Below are 16,888 nucleotides of genomic sequence, written 5' to 3'. Positions count from 1 at the left end.
TACCCTGATGTTTTGTCTTCGAACTATGAAAATTATGTTCAAGGGGCACTGTCCATTTTCACAGTCTTATCAAGGCCAAATAATAATTCAATGACTTTTCGAGAGACCTAAAAAATATCACCATTTTTTTTTACAAAACCATGTTGCTGTCCCGACTGCATCACCCAATTTAACAATCAAAATATCAATAGTACTAATTGGGCAAAGTCGCTGTACATATTGCCCTGATCATGTTCCTAGGATCGTCAGCACGATACCCGTGCTCATGGGTTTCACCGAAGTGGTAAACACCTAACACCTGCGTCAATTCATGCTCTACCCCCCCCACCCCCACCCCCCAATGAAGCCGACACCCCATGATATATACTATTCAAAGTAGTCCCAGACATTAAACCAAACTCACTCCTTACATAAAGGATGTTGCTTTAATTTACGTTAGTACTTTTGAGACGGTCCCTGGACCACACACCCCTCGCTATGTCCCCCTTCCATTGCAGTCCAGCCTCGTTGGTTCAGGTAATTGAGATTACGCAGATGAAGTATGCAAACATGTCATTTGCTGTTCATGCCGATTGCCGTGAACCTTATGAGAAAATAGACTGTAATTTCTGTCTGTATAGACAGGCCCGGCAAAGCTAATTCCCGGTTTGCTTGGTAAATTTAGTTAAATATTTCAATGTTAAGTGAAAAACCTGTGTTAAATAGAATTTGAGGACTTTTCACCCACACCTGTCCCCCGTCCATTAATATGCCTGTGTGATGTTGCTGCAGATTGCATCCAACACTTAGCGTCAGCCTGCAGAAACTCAGGTTACGAGGGAGTTATGACTCTCAGAAAGCAGTTTCTAAGTCTGCTACTTAGTGTGTGGGTTTGATGCTGTTTTAAGGATAATTTGGGGATGCAAATTGGCACCAGCAGCAAACCTGAGTCACTAATGGTAAAGGAATCCCAAGGCTTGCAGAAAACAAGGTTTTTGGGGTGTGCTTATATTATGGTGAGGTGAAATGGGGTTTAACGTCGCGTCCAAGATTATTGCACTTATATAGCGACGTGCATGTACCTTTATGTGTGTGTTTGTGTGGCTGCTTGTACTAGTCCGGAATATGCCGATTTATAGTGCTAGCTCACTGAGATACCATGCCGCAGTTTAACATGAATACCCCACTCAGACACAGTATACTGACTCCGAGCCGACCAGTCCTTGTTTTAACCCCTTAATGCCAAGCGCCAGACAGGGTAACAACAAGTACCATCTTTTAACGTCTTTTGGTATGACGCGGTCGGGGATCGAACCCCGGACCTTCCGCTCTCCAGGCGGACGCTCTACCACTAGACCACAGAGGCGGTGCTTATATTATGTTATTACTATGCAGTAGCATAGTCCTAAGTGTTGTTCCTATAGTGTTTGAATATAGGGAACCTAAACTTTTTAACTATTAACATGATGATTTTGCTTTTAGTTTTTGTTTAACGCTGCAATCAGCAATATTGAATCATTTTAAAGGTGTTCTGTAAATAAGGAGTCTGAACCAGAGCGAGTGAGTGAGTGAGGTTTTACGCCACTTTTAGCAATATTCCAGAAATATCACGGCAGGGGACACCAGTAATGGGCTTCACACATTGTACACGTGTCGGGAATCGAACCTGGGTCTTCAGCCTGACAAGCCAACGCTTTAACCACTAGGCTACCCGACCGCCCGTCTGAACCAGACAGTGATTGATATCATGATCCACACAATTAGAAAATGATGACATGCATCAACCAAGTCAGCAAGCCAGACCACCCAATCACGAAAGTCACCTCTTATGACAAGCATAGTCGCCTTTTACGACAAGTATGGGGTGCTGAAGACCTGTTCTACCCAAGATCTTCACTGGTCTGATGATTATGACAAAGACCCCTTGACTTTCCTACATTATGACAAGGAAGCCTTGGCGTTCATGCTTCATTTCTAACACTATCTGGGTCAGTAAATGTTCCACGTGAGCTGTTGTAATCATTCCACTTAACCTGCAATCAGATAAGCTGCGTATTTGCATAAAGTACCCCCCAAAGAATATACAAAACCCAATTACTTTCACTTAACGCATGTATTAAATGAAAAACTCAAATGTAAAAAAACAGCGCACGTAAATACTCAATGAAGCTTTTTCAGCATGCATGCAACGGAGCTAATTTCCGAAACACAATTACGAGCTAATTTACTTTCCCAGTCAAACCTATATATTTAGAACCATCATATACATCTAAAACATTATTTCATTTTCTTAAAATCTCTAAATGTTTACTCATTTTGGGAAAAAACACATGCCCAAGGAGACACCACATGTAATACTGTATATCGCTGTGTATAAGGCGAGTTTTTCGTACCTAAAATGAGGGAGCTAAGAAGGGGGGTCGTCTTATACACGGAGTCGAAGATCTCACATTTTTTTCCACTGGCGATGTCAACCGGCGTCCGATAGCCAGCCCAGCATTTGACAATAAAACTTCGCATTTCGTCCTAAATAACTGTTCCAATAACTATTTCCATACATAAACATGATTTGTATCTCTTTTCCTTGAATAAAGTTTAATAATTTCTGCAAATAAAGTTGAAATGACCCTCGCCTCGATGCAGATTGTCAAACCACCTGACACGGTAAAACAATCAACCTCCGTGAGTAGAGAGCCGGAAGTACTGGTAAGCATTTGCATAATGCACATGTGACCTAACATGTGATAGCCGGTGAAGCTGAAATCAATTCCCACTGTACTTCATTGTGGGGCAGGACTGGAGCCCAAGAAACTCTCAGGAGCCAGGCTCACAGGACCAATCCAAACAGTCATACTTGATTGTGTCCCATACGACTTGAAATGCATATCCAACAGGGTTTGACTTGACGCAAAATAGTGCATCCTTTACACATACACTTTGAGAACAGACCCATATAATTCACAGGTCAATTCTTTATGGCTATGAGTATATGATGCACTATTTGGCTTCTTATAAAACCCTGTTACCATGGTTACCCTGCTATAACACTAACAAACCTTCTTTCAGTGGCATTTAGAAGTTGGAGTGATGAAGTAAGACGAGTTCTATGGATGCACAAATTGTAATAAAGAAGTTGTTCATCCATAGAACTCGTCTTACTTTACTAACATACCTTGCGTTCAAGATTACTGCACCTGTATAGTGACGTGCATGTGTGCGTACGTGTGTGCGTGCGTGCATGTCCATAAATTGAAAATGAGAGATTACACAAATCAAAATCTCCTATCTGATTTTAATTTTATGTTTAACCGGCCAGTTTCTAATTTTAGCAACTTCAAACCTGTTTTTGACAGATCAGACTGGTTTGACTGACAGTCAATGGCTTCATTTGACAGTTTCACCCACATCCATTGGCCCGGCCACTACCAGGCAGTGCCGGTCACTCTCAGATTCATCAAAAACTTCAGGTTTTTGACATTCTCATCAAATAGTGTGCTGTTTCTCCCAAATTATACTACTCAAAAGAAGTTAAAGAACACCTGATTCTTTGGCATGACATGACATTTTAACTAGTGCAACATAAAAGAATGGGGTGATGTTCATACAATGATTGGCACAGACTCTATAAAGGTTCATACTCCAATGAACTCACACAAAGTGAAAGTCAATTCTAATAATTTTTTTATCACAATTTCTTCCCTCAAAGGATGTAGGCCAAGATCTAAACACAGTTTTATTTAGTACGTGCAACTTCATGTTTACACTGACAGCCATACAACAATAGGGCTTCCACGAGTCCAAATTTTTGGACTCAAGTACCCGAGGGGTGAAACTCAACTCGTACTCGAGTACCCGAAAATAGGACGTTTTCCCCTGTATGACGTTCTTCAACTTGGCGTGTAGCAAGTACACAAGATTCCAGTGACCAGTTGTTTAGAAAATGAGCATGAAAATGTTACAGTTATATATCCCTCGGTAGCAACACTTGTCCACATGTCGGTCGTGAGAGCAACATATGGGATTGACTGTAACTTGATTTTTAGTTCTGATTTTGTATCGTCAAAGGTCTTAATCAGGTAGTTGTGAATCGTGGTGGAGCACGGTACTTGATAGTTCGGATTTAATTCTTCACAGAAATCTCGGAAGCCTTCACCTTGGACAATATTCAGTGGTCGTAGATCTCGGACACACATAAATATAGTCTTTCGTGTTACTCTTTCATACCACGCTCGATCAACAGGCTTTTTATGCCATAATTGCCAAACATACCAGGACCTAGGGTGGCTTGCTTTCGAACTGTACGTGTGAGATCAGCGTCAGCGCTGGGATGTTTGCTTGTCAGATGTTTTCTCATTGTGCTAGTCGTGCTGCCAGTGTAACTAAGGATAAGGCCACACAAATGGCATTTAGTTTTCTTTTTAACACTGTCTAAATCAAAATGTACCCACACGTTTGATTTTTTATCCCTCTCCATTGCCAGTGCAAATGGCATGCAACCGTAACGTGAAACAAGCAAAACAGATTGATTTCCCCTTGTTGTGTCGTTCATACACTTATGAACGTCAATTTCATGGTCATGTGACCGACCTCTCGTCCAATGGAAAAGCCATATATCATGTAAACTTCAAATCAAAAAATTATATATGTTTGACACAGGGGTCCGGAAACCGTCATATGCGCCGGACATGTCCGATTGGGAATCTCAAATGTCCGGTTTAAAATATTGCATACCGGACATTTAAATTTTTCTGTCCGGACATTTTAAAAAGTATTGTCTGGACATTCGTAAATTTTGACCGGACATGATCAACAGTTAGGACTGAGCAATTTCTGTTGACACAATGAAGATTATCTACACTAACAAGCTTTGTTTTGATTGCTGTAAATACATCGTACCTACAATGATAGTCCAATCGGTCAATCACTGTAATAGGCAATAAACTGAGTTCACACTGATTAATCGAGGATTAATTATTGAGAACATCTAGTTAATTTGAGTAAAATGTGTTTACAACTGTACATAAATACCTTGCATCATCGATGTACCTCATTATCCTCACAATGCTACGATACGTAACCTCAGACAAGAAGCGAAAGCATGACGACAGCCAGTCGACCGACGCAGATCAGTCGAGCAGATCTGCCAAACCCTCAAAGTCTGAATGATCATTTTGTAAGTCGTGGCTAACGACTTTCACTTGGTTGACATACAATGAGGATTTGCAGATTTTATTGTTTTCAGTAGCTAGTCGTATATTGAATCTTGATTGACCGCCATTTTGCTTTCTGTGACAATCGGTATCAAATTTTTTTATGGTCAATAATTAAGAGGAAAAAAATATTGAAATAACTATTGCTATCAACGATATTTTAGGATTTAGGATTATATCATCTGTCTTGTTTTTAAATAATCTTTAGTTTAAAAAAAACACTTTTCCGGTGAGTTTACGTGATAACCAAATATGGGATAATAGTCTCGATCCAAATGTTACAACGCGTACACTTGAGCAGACTCATGAATATTAATTAGACCGTTCACTACGTTAACAGATCATTCTTATAACAGAAACAAACGTATGTTTTCCATATATATCTAAAATGATATTATTTGTTATTAACTGTCCGGTGAATTAAACAATTTAACTTGAAACAATTCATAATTCATCATATTATGAATACGTAACAACTTGTAATGTGTGTGTAAAAAGTCGTACTAAAATACGCTTTTTGAAGGGGTCGTGGCCTAAATGCAAATGTCAGATTGGGATTTTAAATTTTCCAGACCCCTGGTTTGACAGCATCATTTGCCTTTTGCCAGTCACCAAGCTTTTGAATCATGTAATACATTGCCAGGTCGGATAATATAATATGATGATCACACTGTCTTTGTTCTTTGAGGTAAAAGTCAATAAAAACCCTTTGAAATCAAAGTGACCAAAGCGGACACTTCATCTGTTGTATTCCGTTGTGATACATTATGGCTAACTGACAGTCTGTATACTGTTGGAGTTAGAAAATGCCTACAAGTCAAAAGGGATACTGCACTATTACCAGACACAGTGACTGACAGCACGGAGTTATCAGTCCGAGGCACATTTTGGTGCCATTATCCGGAACATTCCTATAAAGGGAAACACTATCTGACTTGTAATAATTGTTATACTTGGAATAACACTTTCTTATTAATGTGCAAATTCTTTTACTATTTTTGGTAGAGTCCCATCGGGATTCAAATCCACACTCTCAGAGTGAAGCACCAAATCGCCAGCAAACAAAGTCAGCCACCGAGGATTCCTGAAGAATGAAAGTCCGACAACTGGTAGTTTTGATCATGTACTTTGTGGACGCCCCTGACAAGCAGGTCTCGGATGTTTACCACTGCGGTGAAACCCACGAACACGGGTATGGTGCTGACAAACCTGGAAACATAATCGGGGAGAACCGGGATTCGAACCCACAATCATTGGTTTCTGGTGTGCCCAAGGGATGCAACTCTGCACAGCGAATCGCGGAGCCTTAGACTGGGCCACCCATGACCCACCTTTTAGAAAGTCGTCAAATGTAACAAAGTGTTGAATAACAATTGTCACATGTGACCACTTTCAAAAAGGCATATTGTATTCATAACTATCTGACTTCAATTAGCTATTCCCAACAAAATCAGGTTGTTGTTTAATGACGGTCGGCAACATTCCAGCAGTATGATGGTTGCCTGTAAATTTTGGAGTCTGGCCCAGACACACCAGTGGTTGATTTTATAGGCAACGTCACATACGACTCAGGGTCTGGGGGTGTGAGGGTTATGTTGTCAGGGTCTGGGGGTGTGAGGGTGGTAATGTCAGGGTCTGGGGGTGTGAGGGTGGTGTTGTCAGGGTCTGGAGGTGTGAGGGTGGTGTTGTCAGGGTCTGGGGGTGTGAGGGTGGTGTTTTCAGGGTCTGGGGGTGTGAGGGTGGTGGTGTTAGGGACTGGAGGTGTGAGGGTGGTGTTGTCAGGGTCTGGGGGTGTGAGGGTGGTGTTTTCAGGGTCTGGGGGTGTGAGGGTGGTGGTGTTAGGGACTGGAGGTGTGAGGGTGGTGTTATCAGGGTCTGGGGGTGTGAGGGTGGTAATGTCAGGGTCTGAGGATGTGAGGGGGGTGTTGTGAGGGTGTGAGGGTGGTGTTGTGAGGGTGGTGTTGTGAGGGTCTGATCGTGGCAGGGTGGTGTTATCAGGGTCTGGGGGTGTGAGGGTGGTGTTGTCAGGGTCTGGGGGTGTGAGGGTGGTGTTGTCAGGGTCTGAGGGTGTGAGGGTGGTGTCAGGGTCTGGGGGTGTGAGGGTGGCGTTGTTAGGGTCTTGGGGTGAGAGGGTGGTGTTGTCAGGGTTGGGGTGTCAGGGTCTGGGGGTGTCAGGGTGGTGTTGTCAGGGTCTGGGGGTGTCAGGGTCTGGGGGTGTGAGGGTGGTGTTGTCAGGGTCTGAGGGTGTGAGGGTGGTGTTGTCAGGGTCTGGGGGTGTGAGGGTGTAGGTGTCAGGGTCTGGGGGTGTGAGGGTGGTGTTGTCAGGGTCTGGGGGTGTGAGGGTGGTGTTATCAGGGTCTGGGGGTGTGAGGGTGGTGTTGTCAGGGTCTGGGGGTGTCAGGGTCTTGGGGTGAGAGGGTGGTGTTGTCAGGGTCTGGGGGTGTCAGGGTGGTGGTGTCAGGGACCGGGGGTGTGAGGGTGTAGGTGTCAGGGTCTGGAGGTGTGAGGGTGGTGGTGTCAGGGTCTGGGGGTGTGAGGGTGTAGGTGTCAGGGTCCAGGGGTGTGAGGGTGGTGGTGTCAGGGTCTGGGTGTGTGAGGGTGTAGGTGTCAGGGTCTGGGGGTGTGAGGGTGTAGGTGTCAGGGTCTGGGGGTGTGAGGGTGTAGGTGTCAGGGTCTGGGGGTGTCAGGGTGGTGTTGTCAGGGTCTGAGGGTGTTGGTGTGGTGGTGTGAGGGTGTTGATGTGGCGGTGTGAGGGTGTTGGTGTGGCTGGGTGTGGTGTTGTCAGGGTGAACAAACACACTGACATATGTTGACAATGACACCTCCCCTCCACCCCGTCTGAATCTGCCATTGATGCCTGTGGCCCCCTGTCATTTAGTTGCCCGTTATGACAAGCACTGGAACTGAGGAGGACCTCTTCTAACCAAGCATCCACACAAGGAAGCAGGAGAACCTTCACCGACTTACCTCTCTGCCCTTGCCTGTGATGAGGGCGGCCAGAGGTTTGGCGTAGAACCGGGAAAACGTAAAACCAAGACAGCCGTACATGCTGTTGGCCGTCAGCTTCAGGGCCTTCTGGCGGATGTCGTACTGAAACAAGGCAAAGCTCAATAGTCAGGACAAACTTTGAACGCCCAACATAAATATATATGGCAAGAATTTAGAATTCTCGAGCCTGATTGGCTGGCTAAAAAGTTGACGCAACCTCTTATGGGGCTGTCATGCAGAGAGGTATCGTATTGGATAGGGCTGCAACGAATACACAATGACGTAAATACGATACGTATCACAAATATCGGGTTTCGAATACGAATATTTATTTACGAGTACGAGTCAGCAGTTGATGTATTATTTATAATATTCAATGAAAAATACAGCGATCACTCGCTACAACACTATCTTTGGGGTCCAAATAATTGATGATTGTTATGGACAATCAGTCGTTTAACCAGGTTGGAGTTGTAGATGACCCACACAACAGACTACTGCGTGGCTTGTCCACTTTCCATTTTGCATATCTTGCTTTGACTACTTCAAGTAAAAAACACTCTTTTAAATTTTTTTGGGGTAAATATTCGATTCTAGTGACCACGAATAACGAATTCGATTCATCGAATATGAGAGTGAATCTGAGCGCATGCGTGCGTGCTTGCACTAGCCCACTGAGATACCATGCCGCAGTTTAACATGAATACCCCACTCAGACACAGTATACTGACTCCGAGCCGACCAGTCCTTGTTTTAGCCCCTTAATGCCGAGCGCCAGACAGGATAACAACAAGTACCATCTTTTAACGTCTTTTGGTATGACGCGGCCAAGGATCGAACCCCGGACCTTCCGCCCTCCGGGCGGACGCTCTACCACAAGACCACGGAGGCGGTCTCTTGGGGGATACATGATGGGGGTCCAGGGGACTCGAAGCCCTTAAATATAGGGGTCCCAGCTTAAATAATGGAGGTCCCAAGCTACAAAATAGGGGTGCCAGAGAAATGAAACAATTTCAATACAGACTGCGCATGCTCAAAGGACGTTAGTTGAAAGAAGACATGGAACTCCCCAAATGAAACGAATCTGACTGACTGGGGTGTACTCAGTAGGTACCTACCTGCATGTACTGTTCCGGAGCGAGATCAGGCGTCTTCATCAGCTGCTTCACTTGACGTCTGCTCTCCACCAACTTCCGGATCTCTGTTGGCAGGATGCCAGGTTCAAGGTCAGGGTCAGGGAGGTCTGGCAGTGCTTCTTCCTCATCTTCTTCCTAGCAGAAACAGCAGCAGATGTGAGTGTTATTACCGTGGTGGCAGATACCAAAACTTACTAGTTGCCTAAACTTAAAACTTACTACTTGCCCAGTCTAATTTACAACTTGTCCTGCTTAGTCAGAGAAAAGAAGATTGACATGGCTCCCATGGCCGAAAGCTAATGACATTGTGTGATCATTGCTTTCAGCCATGGGAGCCGTGCCAATTTACACTTGTCAGAGGGGTATACAAAGTATGTGATCTGGACTACCAGTTGTTTCATTTTAAAGGAAGCCTCGGTGACTGTGTGAGTTAGACTTTGAGTGCTGGCTATTAGATGACTCACTCTGGCAGTAAGGGTTCTAATCCCAGACGGGACTCAACCCAAAGAAATACAAGAATCTGTACTTTATTGTTATAGTGAGTGAGTGAGTATGGTCTTACGCCTCTTTTAGCAATATTCCAGCAATATCATGGCGGGGTACGCCAGAAATGGGCTCACACATTGTACCAATGTCAGGAATCAAACCCGGGTCTTCGGTGTGACGAGCAAACGCTTTAACCACTAGGCTACCCGATCGCCCCCCATGCTGAGTAATATTTACTTTAGTATGTAGAAAATAGGATCTGTATGTGCAATCAGTGTCCAACACTTTAGCTCCCAATATATCATAGCACATATCACAATGCAGCACAATTTTTGGCCAGAACACAGCCCTAACTTTGAGGGCCACCTGCTCCACAGAACGCTGACCACATACTGACTGTGAGTGAGTGAGTTGGGTTTAACGCTGCTTTTAACAGTATTCCAGTTATATCGCAGCGTGCGAGCTTAATGTGGGAGGAAAGCCCGAAGTGATGCAGGTCTCAGACGTTTACCACTTCGGTGAAACCCACGAGCACGGGTATGGTGCTGACAAACCTAGAAACACAAACTGACCGTGTGTTCCTTCTTGACGACGGGGGTCCTGGTAATGGTGGTGAAGCAGATGTTGTACTCCTGGATGATGGAGGGGTACAGACTGTTGAAGTCCAGCAGCAGGATGAACTTGTCATAGAACCCTGAAACACATCATCACATCACACTTAGTAATGATATATTTCAGGTTGTTGGTTGGTTGGTTGGTTTATTTGTTGTTTAACGCCGCACTCAGCAATATTCCAGCTATGTGACGGCGGTGTGTAAATAATGGGAGTCGACCAGACAATCCAGTGATTTACATCGCTGATCTGGTACCAGGCAATGATTCATTCATGGTTTGTCAGACCTTGGCAACACTGACAGTGGCTACAAAGCTACATGAACAGTTACCTTTCTTGGGTTCCAACACCAGGCCACCAGCATAGGCCGGTTTCCGCCGCCCTTTCCGAGACTTGGAGGAGTTGTCTTCCCCTTCAACATCGTCAGTCTCAGTCTGTAGACAACATAACCTTGAACTTTTACACATCACAAGGCTTGACAAATACGCTGACCAACTAGACAAAAGCCAGTGACATTTGACCCAAGTCGGTCTTTCAGTCACTGGTTTGTATGGTCAGGAGTTTTTACAGGCTCCTGTTGGGCCACAATAAAATAACTAGAAAGTGTTTTTACTCGTAAAAACATATGTCTCCCCCCACTCCCCTAACCCCCATTCATTCGTTTACTTCACGTTAAACCCCATCTCTTCATTCCCACCCTCCATTACTAAATAACAGAGACAAAAATAGAACTCCTAGAAATTTCAAACACCTAATGGGCACCACTTCCGGACTTGGTTAATATGTTACAACTTCATGAAATAATATTGAACAGTTTTTGAGTTATGGTCCGGAAACCAAGCTTACCCCCATTCAGAGTCTATGTTCAACTTATCTCCATGGAAACGAGAAAAAATAAAAATGTCAAAAATCTCTAAATAGCAAAAGGCACCACTTCAGTGCTGGGTTAATGTGTATACAAAGTTTCGCGAAAAAATATTAAACGGTTTCTGAGTTATGGTCAGGAAACCAAGCTTACCCCCATTCAGAGTCTATGTTCAACTTATCTCCATGGAAACGAGAAAAAATAAAAATGTCAAAAATCTCTAAATAGCAAAAGGCACCACTTCAGTGCTGGGTTAATGTGTATACAAAGTTTCGCGAAAAAATATTAAACGGTTTCTGAGTTATGGTCAGGAAACCAAGCTTACCCCCATTCAGAGTCTATGTTCAACTTATCTCCATGGAAACGAGAAAAAATAAAAATGTCAAAATCTCTAAATAGCAAAAGGCACCACTTCAGTGCTGGGTTAATGTGTATACAAAGTTTCGCGAAAAAATATTAAACGGTTTCCGAGTTATGGTCCGGAAACCAAGCTTACCCCCATTCAGAGTCAATGTTCAACTTATCTCCATGGAAACGAGAAAAAATAAAAATGTCAAAAATCTCTAAATAGCAAAAGGCACCACTTCAGTGCTGGGTTAATGTGTATACAAAGTTTCGCGAAAAAATATTAAACGTTTTCCGAGTTATGGTCCGGAAACCAAGCTTACCCCCATTCAGAGTCAATGTTCAACTTATCTCCATGGAAACGAGAAAAAATAAAAATGTCAAAATCTCTAAATAGCAAAAGGCACCACTTCAGTGCTGGGTTAATGTGTATACAAAGTTTCGCGAAAAAATATTAAACGTTTTCCGAGTTATGGTCCGGAAACCAAGCTTACCCCCATTCAGAGTCTATGTTCAAGTTATCTCCATGGAAACGAGAAAAAATAAAAATGTCAAAAATCTCTAAATAGCAAAAGGCACCACTTCAGTGCTGGGTTAATGTGAATACAGAGTTTCGCGAAAAAATATTAAACGGTTTCTGAGTCATGGTCCGGAAACGGTGGGAACGCCGACGCCGACGCCGACGCCGACGGGAACCGTGCCAAAAACAATATGTCTCCCTCCATTCTGGGGGAGACATAATTATTACATTTTCTTGTGAGGCATGAGGCATTTGTTTTTATATTTTGTACTTAATTTCAAAATAACATTACAAGGCATTGGTATACATCATTAGGGGACAAGGACCAAGTGATTAGGGAGTCATGGCAAGTTTGATTCAAATCCTTCACACAACATGATAAGCAGTATCATCCAAAACTGGCTCCCACAGGAGATATCGCTTGGATGAGATCAAGCGATATCTACACTGTAGATATCGCTGCAATGAAATTACATCACAATGCTTGAAGACTATTGTGACGTCACTGGATTTATCAACTCGTGGTGATATATTTGACATCAAAAGACACGAGGGTGAGATTTTATTTATCATCTTACATCATTCTTTCAACTTTTTCAATTTGTGATAATAATACGCAGTGTCTTCAGTGTAAAAAGTACTGCAAACAGCTTCAGTAGCAGAGCCATTAGTGATGTCATTTGATTGTGACGTCATGGTAACCAATGACGTCATAATGGTCTGCAAAGCATTGTGATGTAATTTCATTGCAGCGATATCTCACCCAAGCAATATCTCCTGCGGGAGCCAGTTTTGGATGATAAACGGAGTTTGGCTACTTCTACCCCATTCTTGGTTCATTGCCCTTTCATACATTCAGATTAGGGAAGATAAGACAAATGCTGTTCAGTATTTTTCAAAATCAAAATTATCAAAAGGCACCAGTTCACCACTAGACTGATCTATGTAGCAATTTTCAACACGATACATTTAACTGTTTTGAAGTTCTTCTTCGGAAATGGAAAAGGACTCATTTTTGTCATGACAAAATCATGAAAACAAAACAAAATATAAAGCATAAAAGTCCCAAAAAATAAAAAGCCAACAGATGGGAATTTGACTTTGCTACAGACTTTGTGCTGAATACCGGTCTAGATAAGGAACTCCCTGCATGTACTGTAACATGAAGTAAGTGAAGTATGACACTATCCTCCCATCAATTATAAATTCCAGAGTTCCTGTACTTACAGCTGCTGCTTTTTTCTTGTACTCCTTGTCCGGGGGGATGAAGTTCTTGTCATGGAAGGCATGCAGCAGCAGGAACTCGTTCCGCTCCGAGCGCCCTCCCAGCAGGGTCCGTGCCTGGAGACAACAGATACACACTCATTGCCTTCTAAAGAACACAGTGGAAGTTGGAAATAAAAACATTCTTCGTTGATATGTTGGTTGGTTGGTTTGTTGTTTAACGCCGCACTCAGCAATATTCCAGCTATATGACAGCAGTCTGTAAATAATTGAGTCTGGACCAGACAATACAGTGATTGACATCATGAGCATCGATCTACGGTATTGGGACCGATGACATGCATCAACCAAGTCAGCGAGCCTGTCAACCCGATCCCGTTAGTCGCCTTTTACGACAAGCATAGTCGCCTTTTACGGCAAGCATAGTCGCCTTTTACGGCAAGCATAGTCGCCTTTTACGGCAAGCATGGATATGTAGTCCAATGTTTAAGATATGTGCAAGAAATGTTCACAACAAATTGTCCATTGTACTACATTGGAAGTGCCAAAGTTGTGATGTTGGTGTTGAGTACCAGAAAAGATTCAGAGCTTGATAGAGGAAAAGCAAGCGATGGTGTTTCCTCCTGTCTACAGCTGTACAAAACCAGGGGTAGATTTCACTACATATTTATAAATTTCTGGCCCTTCAGCAAACTGTGGGGCTATGAATATTTTAGAACTGCTCACCCCTAAAACACCTTTGCCAGCACTGAGATTAAGATTTTACACAATATTACAAAATGGCGGCTTTTTGTAACTCTACCGAGATGATCGACATATATCTTTCTTTGAGTTAACGGTGACCTCACCACCCCTACATATTTTCTCATCAAAATTACACGATTCCTGAGCAGTGTCCAATTAAAAAAATGAAAAACACAAAGAATGGGTAAAGTTTTTTCTAGCCAGACGTGCCATCTACTTTACGTTTCAGCAAGCCCTTTGTAATTTTAACTGGCCATGGGCCAACGGGCCAGCAGTTAAATCAACCCCTGAGAAACAATACAGCATGGAATATTTTAGGAGTGAGTGAGTGAGTTGGGTTTTTATGCCGCTTTTAACAGTATTCCAGTTATATCGCGGCGTGTCAGCTTAATGTGGGAGGAAAGCCCGAAGTGATGCAGGTCTCTGACGTTTACCACTTCGATGAAACCCACAGGCATGGGTTAGTGCTGACAAACCAAGAAACATAATCGGGGCGAGCCGGGATTCGAACCCAAAATCATAGGTTTCTGGAGTGCCCAAGGGATGCAACTCTGCAAAGCAAATTGAGGCGCCTTAGACGACTGGGCCATCTGTGCCGCCGAATATTTTTGGAAACAGGAAACTCATCAATAGATTTTCATTCAAGAGCAGGATGAGTGAGTGAGTGCGTTGGTTTGACACCATGACGTTGCCACAGATGGTTGTGATCTGTAGAGTCAGGGGAAGGAGAGTTTAACTCACCATGATGTTGCCACAGATGGTTGTGATCTGTAGAGCCAGGGGAAGGAAAGTTTAACTCACCATGACGTTGCCACAGATGGTTGTGATCTGTAGAGCCAGGGGAAGGAAAGTTTAACTCACCATGACGTTGACACAGATGGTTGTGATCTGTAGAGTCAGGGGAAGGAAAGTTTAACTCACCATGACGTTGCCACAGATTGTTGTGATCTGTAGAGCCAGGGGAAGGAGAGTTTAACTCACCATACATTGCCACAGATGGTTGTGATCTGTAGGGCCAGGGGAAGGACAGTTTAACTCACCATACATTGCCACAGATGGTTGTGATCTGTAGGGCCAGGGGAAGGAAAGTTTAACTCACCATACATTGCCACAGATGGTTGTGATCTGTAGGGCCAGGGGAAGGAAAGTTTAACTCACCATGACGTTGCCACAGATGGTTGTGATCTGTAGAGCCAGGGGAATGATATTCAGCTCATACATGATCCTCAGGATGTATGTGGAGTCCACCAGTGACAGCTCTATGAGCTGCAGCAGCTGTTTGGAGGAGCTGAAATACAAAAGGATTGTATTTAACACTCTTTCAATATATCTATCACAACCAGGCTACAATAAATAAAAACAACAGCGTTATCACTATCCCCCGCCATGGGTCACACTAGAATCTTCTTTGTTCCTATAGTAGTGAAAATAAACCATAAAATAGAGTCTATAAAGACTCAAGAAGATATAGGCACTTAGGTTGCTTTATGTCATCAGAAAAAAGGATTAAATGTGAAATGAATACACACAAAATGCCCCTTCTCTGGATAAAAAATAACAACAAAAAAAACCTCAAAACTATAGAGCGATTCTGTACTGAAGGAGGCGTCACTACATGATTTTGTTTCTGCTTCAAGCTCTTCCCATAGGATGGCACGACTCGCAAAGACAAGTCCATTTAGTGTAGCAGAGCATGCTGTTCTGACAGTACCACGTACCTGTACATATTTCTAATGTCATCAAACTCCAGTTCCACACGTTTTTGCTTCAAAATCTGATTAGACAATTCTGTTAGGTCGTAACTACGGCAACGGAGTAGTTCGCGTGCTGATATTTTGATGTCGCACAACAAACGCCCACATGCAGCAGACTTCTCACTGAAACCACGTCCTCCATGACCACTCTGAAAAATATCATTCATTCAGAATTGAATACATTGGCAGAATGTGATTTAACATGTTCATTTTGGTAATTTTTAAAATTTATAAACTTCACGTCTATACAAATTTGAAACAAAGCAAGGATTTTCGACAAATTGTATCACTTAGAGATGTGACAGCTGTACTTACCGAGAGTTTAGGCATGGTCGTCCGCTTCAGCCTTCCTATCTTGGACCAGTGTGGTATCTTGTTGGCATTGATTCGATGCAGGAAGATGTCGATGTCAAACCCAAAGATATCGTGACCCTGAAATACAGTTTCTAACTGGAGAAATATCCTCTCAAGATAAGCCTTGTGCAGAATCATCAAATTTCCCCAATTTACTCCCAATTTACTTAAATAATACATACATTTCAAGACAATATTAATAGCACAACAATTGTTAATATTCCAGCAACATGGGGAATGGGTACCTGATATGCTGTGGATATATAACCTTCTAGCGCCCGTAGGCAGTTTGGGTCTATACTCCCCAGGGAGTTGAGAATGATAACTGGAATGCAAACGAATCCACTGGTCGGGGAACAAATGAACAACATTTGAGCAGATACTAGTACCTGGATCCCTGCAGTATATTATAAGGGTAACGCTATTTTTCAGGACATTATCATTTGCAGAAGCCCGAGGTCTTCCATTAACGGCCCGACGAAGGAGGGCAGTTGAAAAGACCGAGGGCATCTGCAAATGATAATGCCCTGAAAAATAGCGTTACCGTTATCATAGCTAAAATGGATGGAATTTGTTATCTAATAAAAAGAAAAATTTTCTGCAATCAACACAAATGTCACTGACCCACTTTTACAAACGTCAGAGAACAAACCAGATGAGGTCACTATTC

General features: G+C 43.1%; 1 protein-coding gene across 1 annotated transcript in view; it reads right to left on the bottom strand.

Moving 5' to 3' along the window:
* Positions 1-16,888, bottom strand: part of LOC139447170 (DNA polymerase alpha catalytic subunit-like) — a 58,064-nt gene that overhangs the window by 17,049 nt on the left and 24,127 nt on the right. Inside the window, exons 20-27 of the mRNA XM_071228372.1 lie at positions 16,180-16,296; positions 15,829-16,013; positions 15,269-15,398; positions 13,370-13,483; positions 10,744-10,846; positions 10,372-10,493; positions 9,296-9,448; positions 8,157-8,279 (exon numbers count right to left, since the gene is read on the bottom strand). Of these exons, the coding sequence (XP_071084473.1) occupies positions 8,157-8,279; positions 9,296-9,448; positions 10,372-10,493; positions 10,744-10,846; positions 13,370-13,483; positions 15,269-15,398; positions 15,829-16,013; positions 16,180-16,296 (1,047 nt within the window). The remainder of the gene's footprint in view (positions 1-8,156; positions 8,280-9,295; positions 9,449-10,371; positions 10,494-10,743; positions 10,847-13,369; positions 13,484-15,268; positions 15,399-15,828; positions 16,014-16,179; positions 16,297-16,888) is intronic.

This window comes from Haliotis cracherodii, unplaced genomic scaffold, assembly GCF_022045235.1.
Source record: "Haliotis cracherodii isolate W230 unplaced genomic scaffold, xgHalCrac1.p SCAF_7, whole genome shotgun sequence".
Taxonomy (NCBI): Eukaryota; Metazoa; Mollusca; class Gastropoda; order Lepetellida; family Haliotidae; genus Haliotis; species Haliotis cracherodii.
The sequence above is the reverse complement of the archived record's forward strand: the minus strand, read 5'-3'. Positions and strand labels throughout refer to the sequence as shown.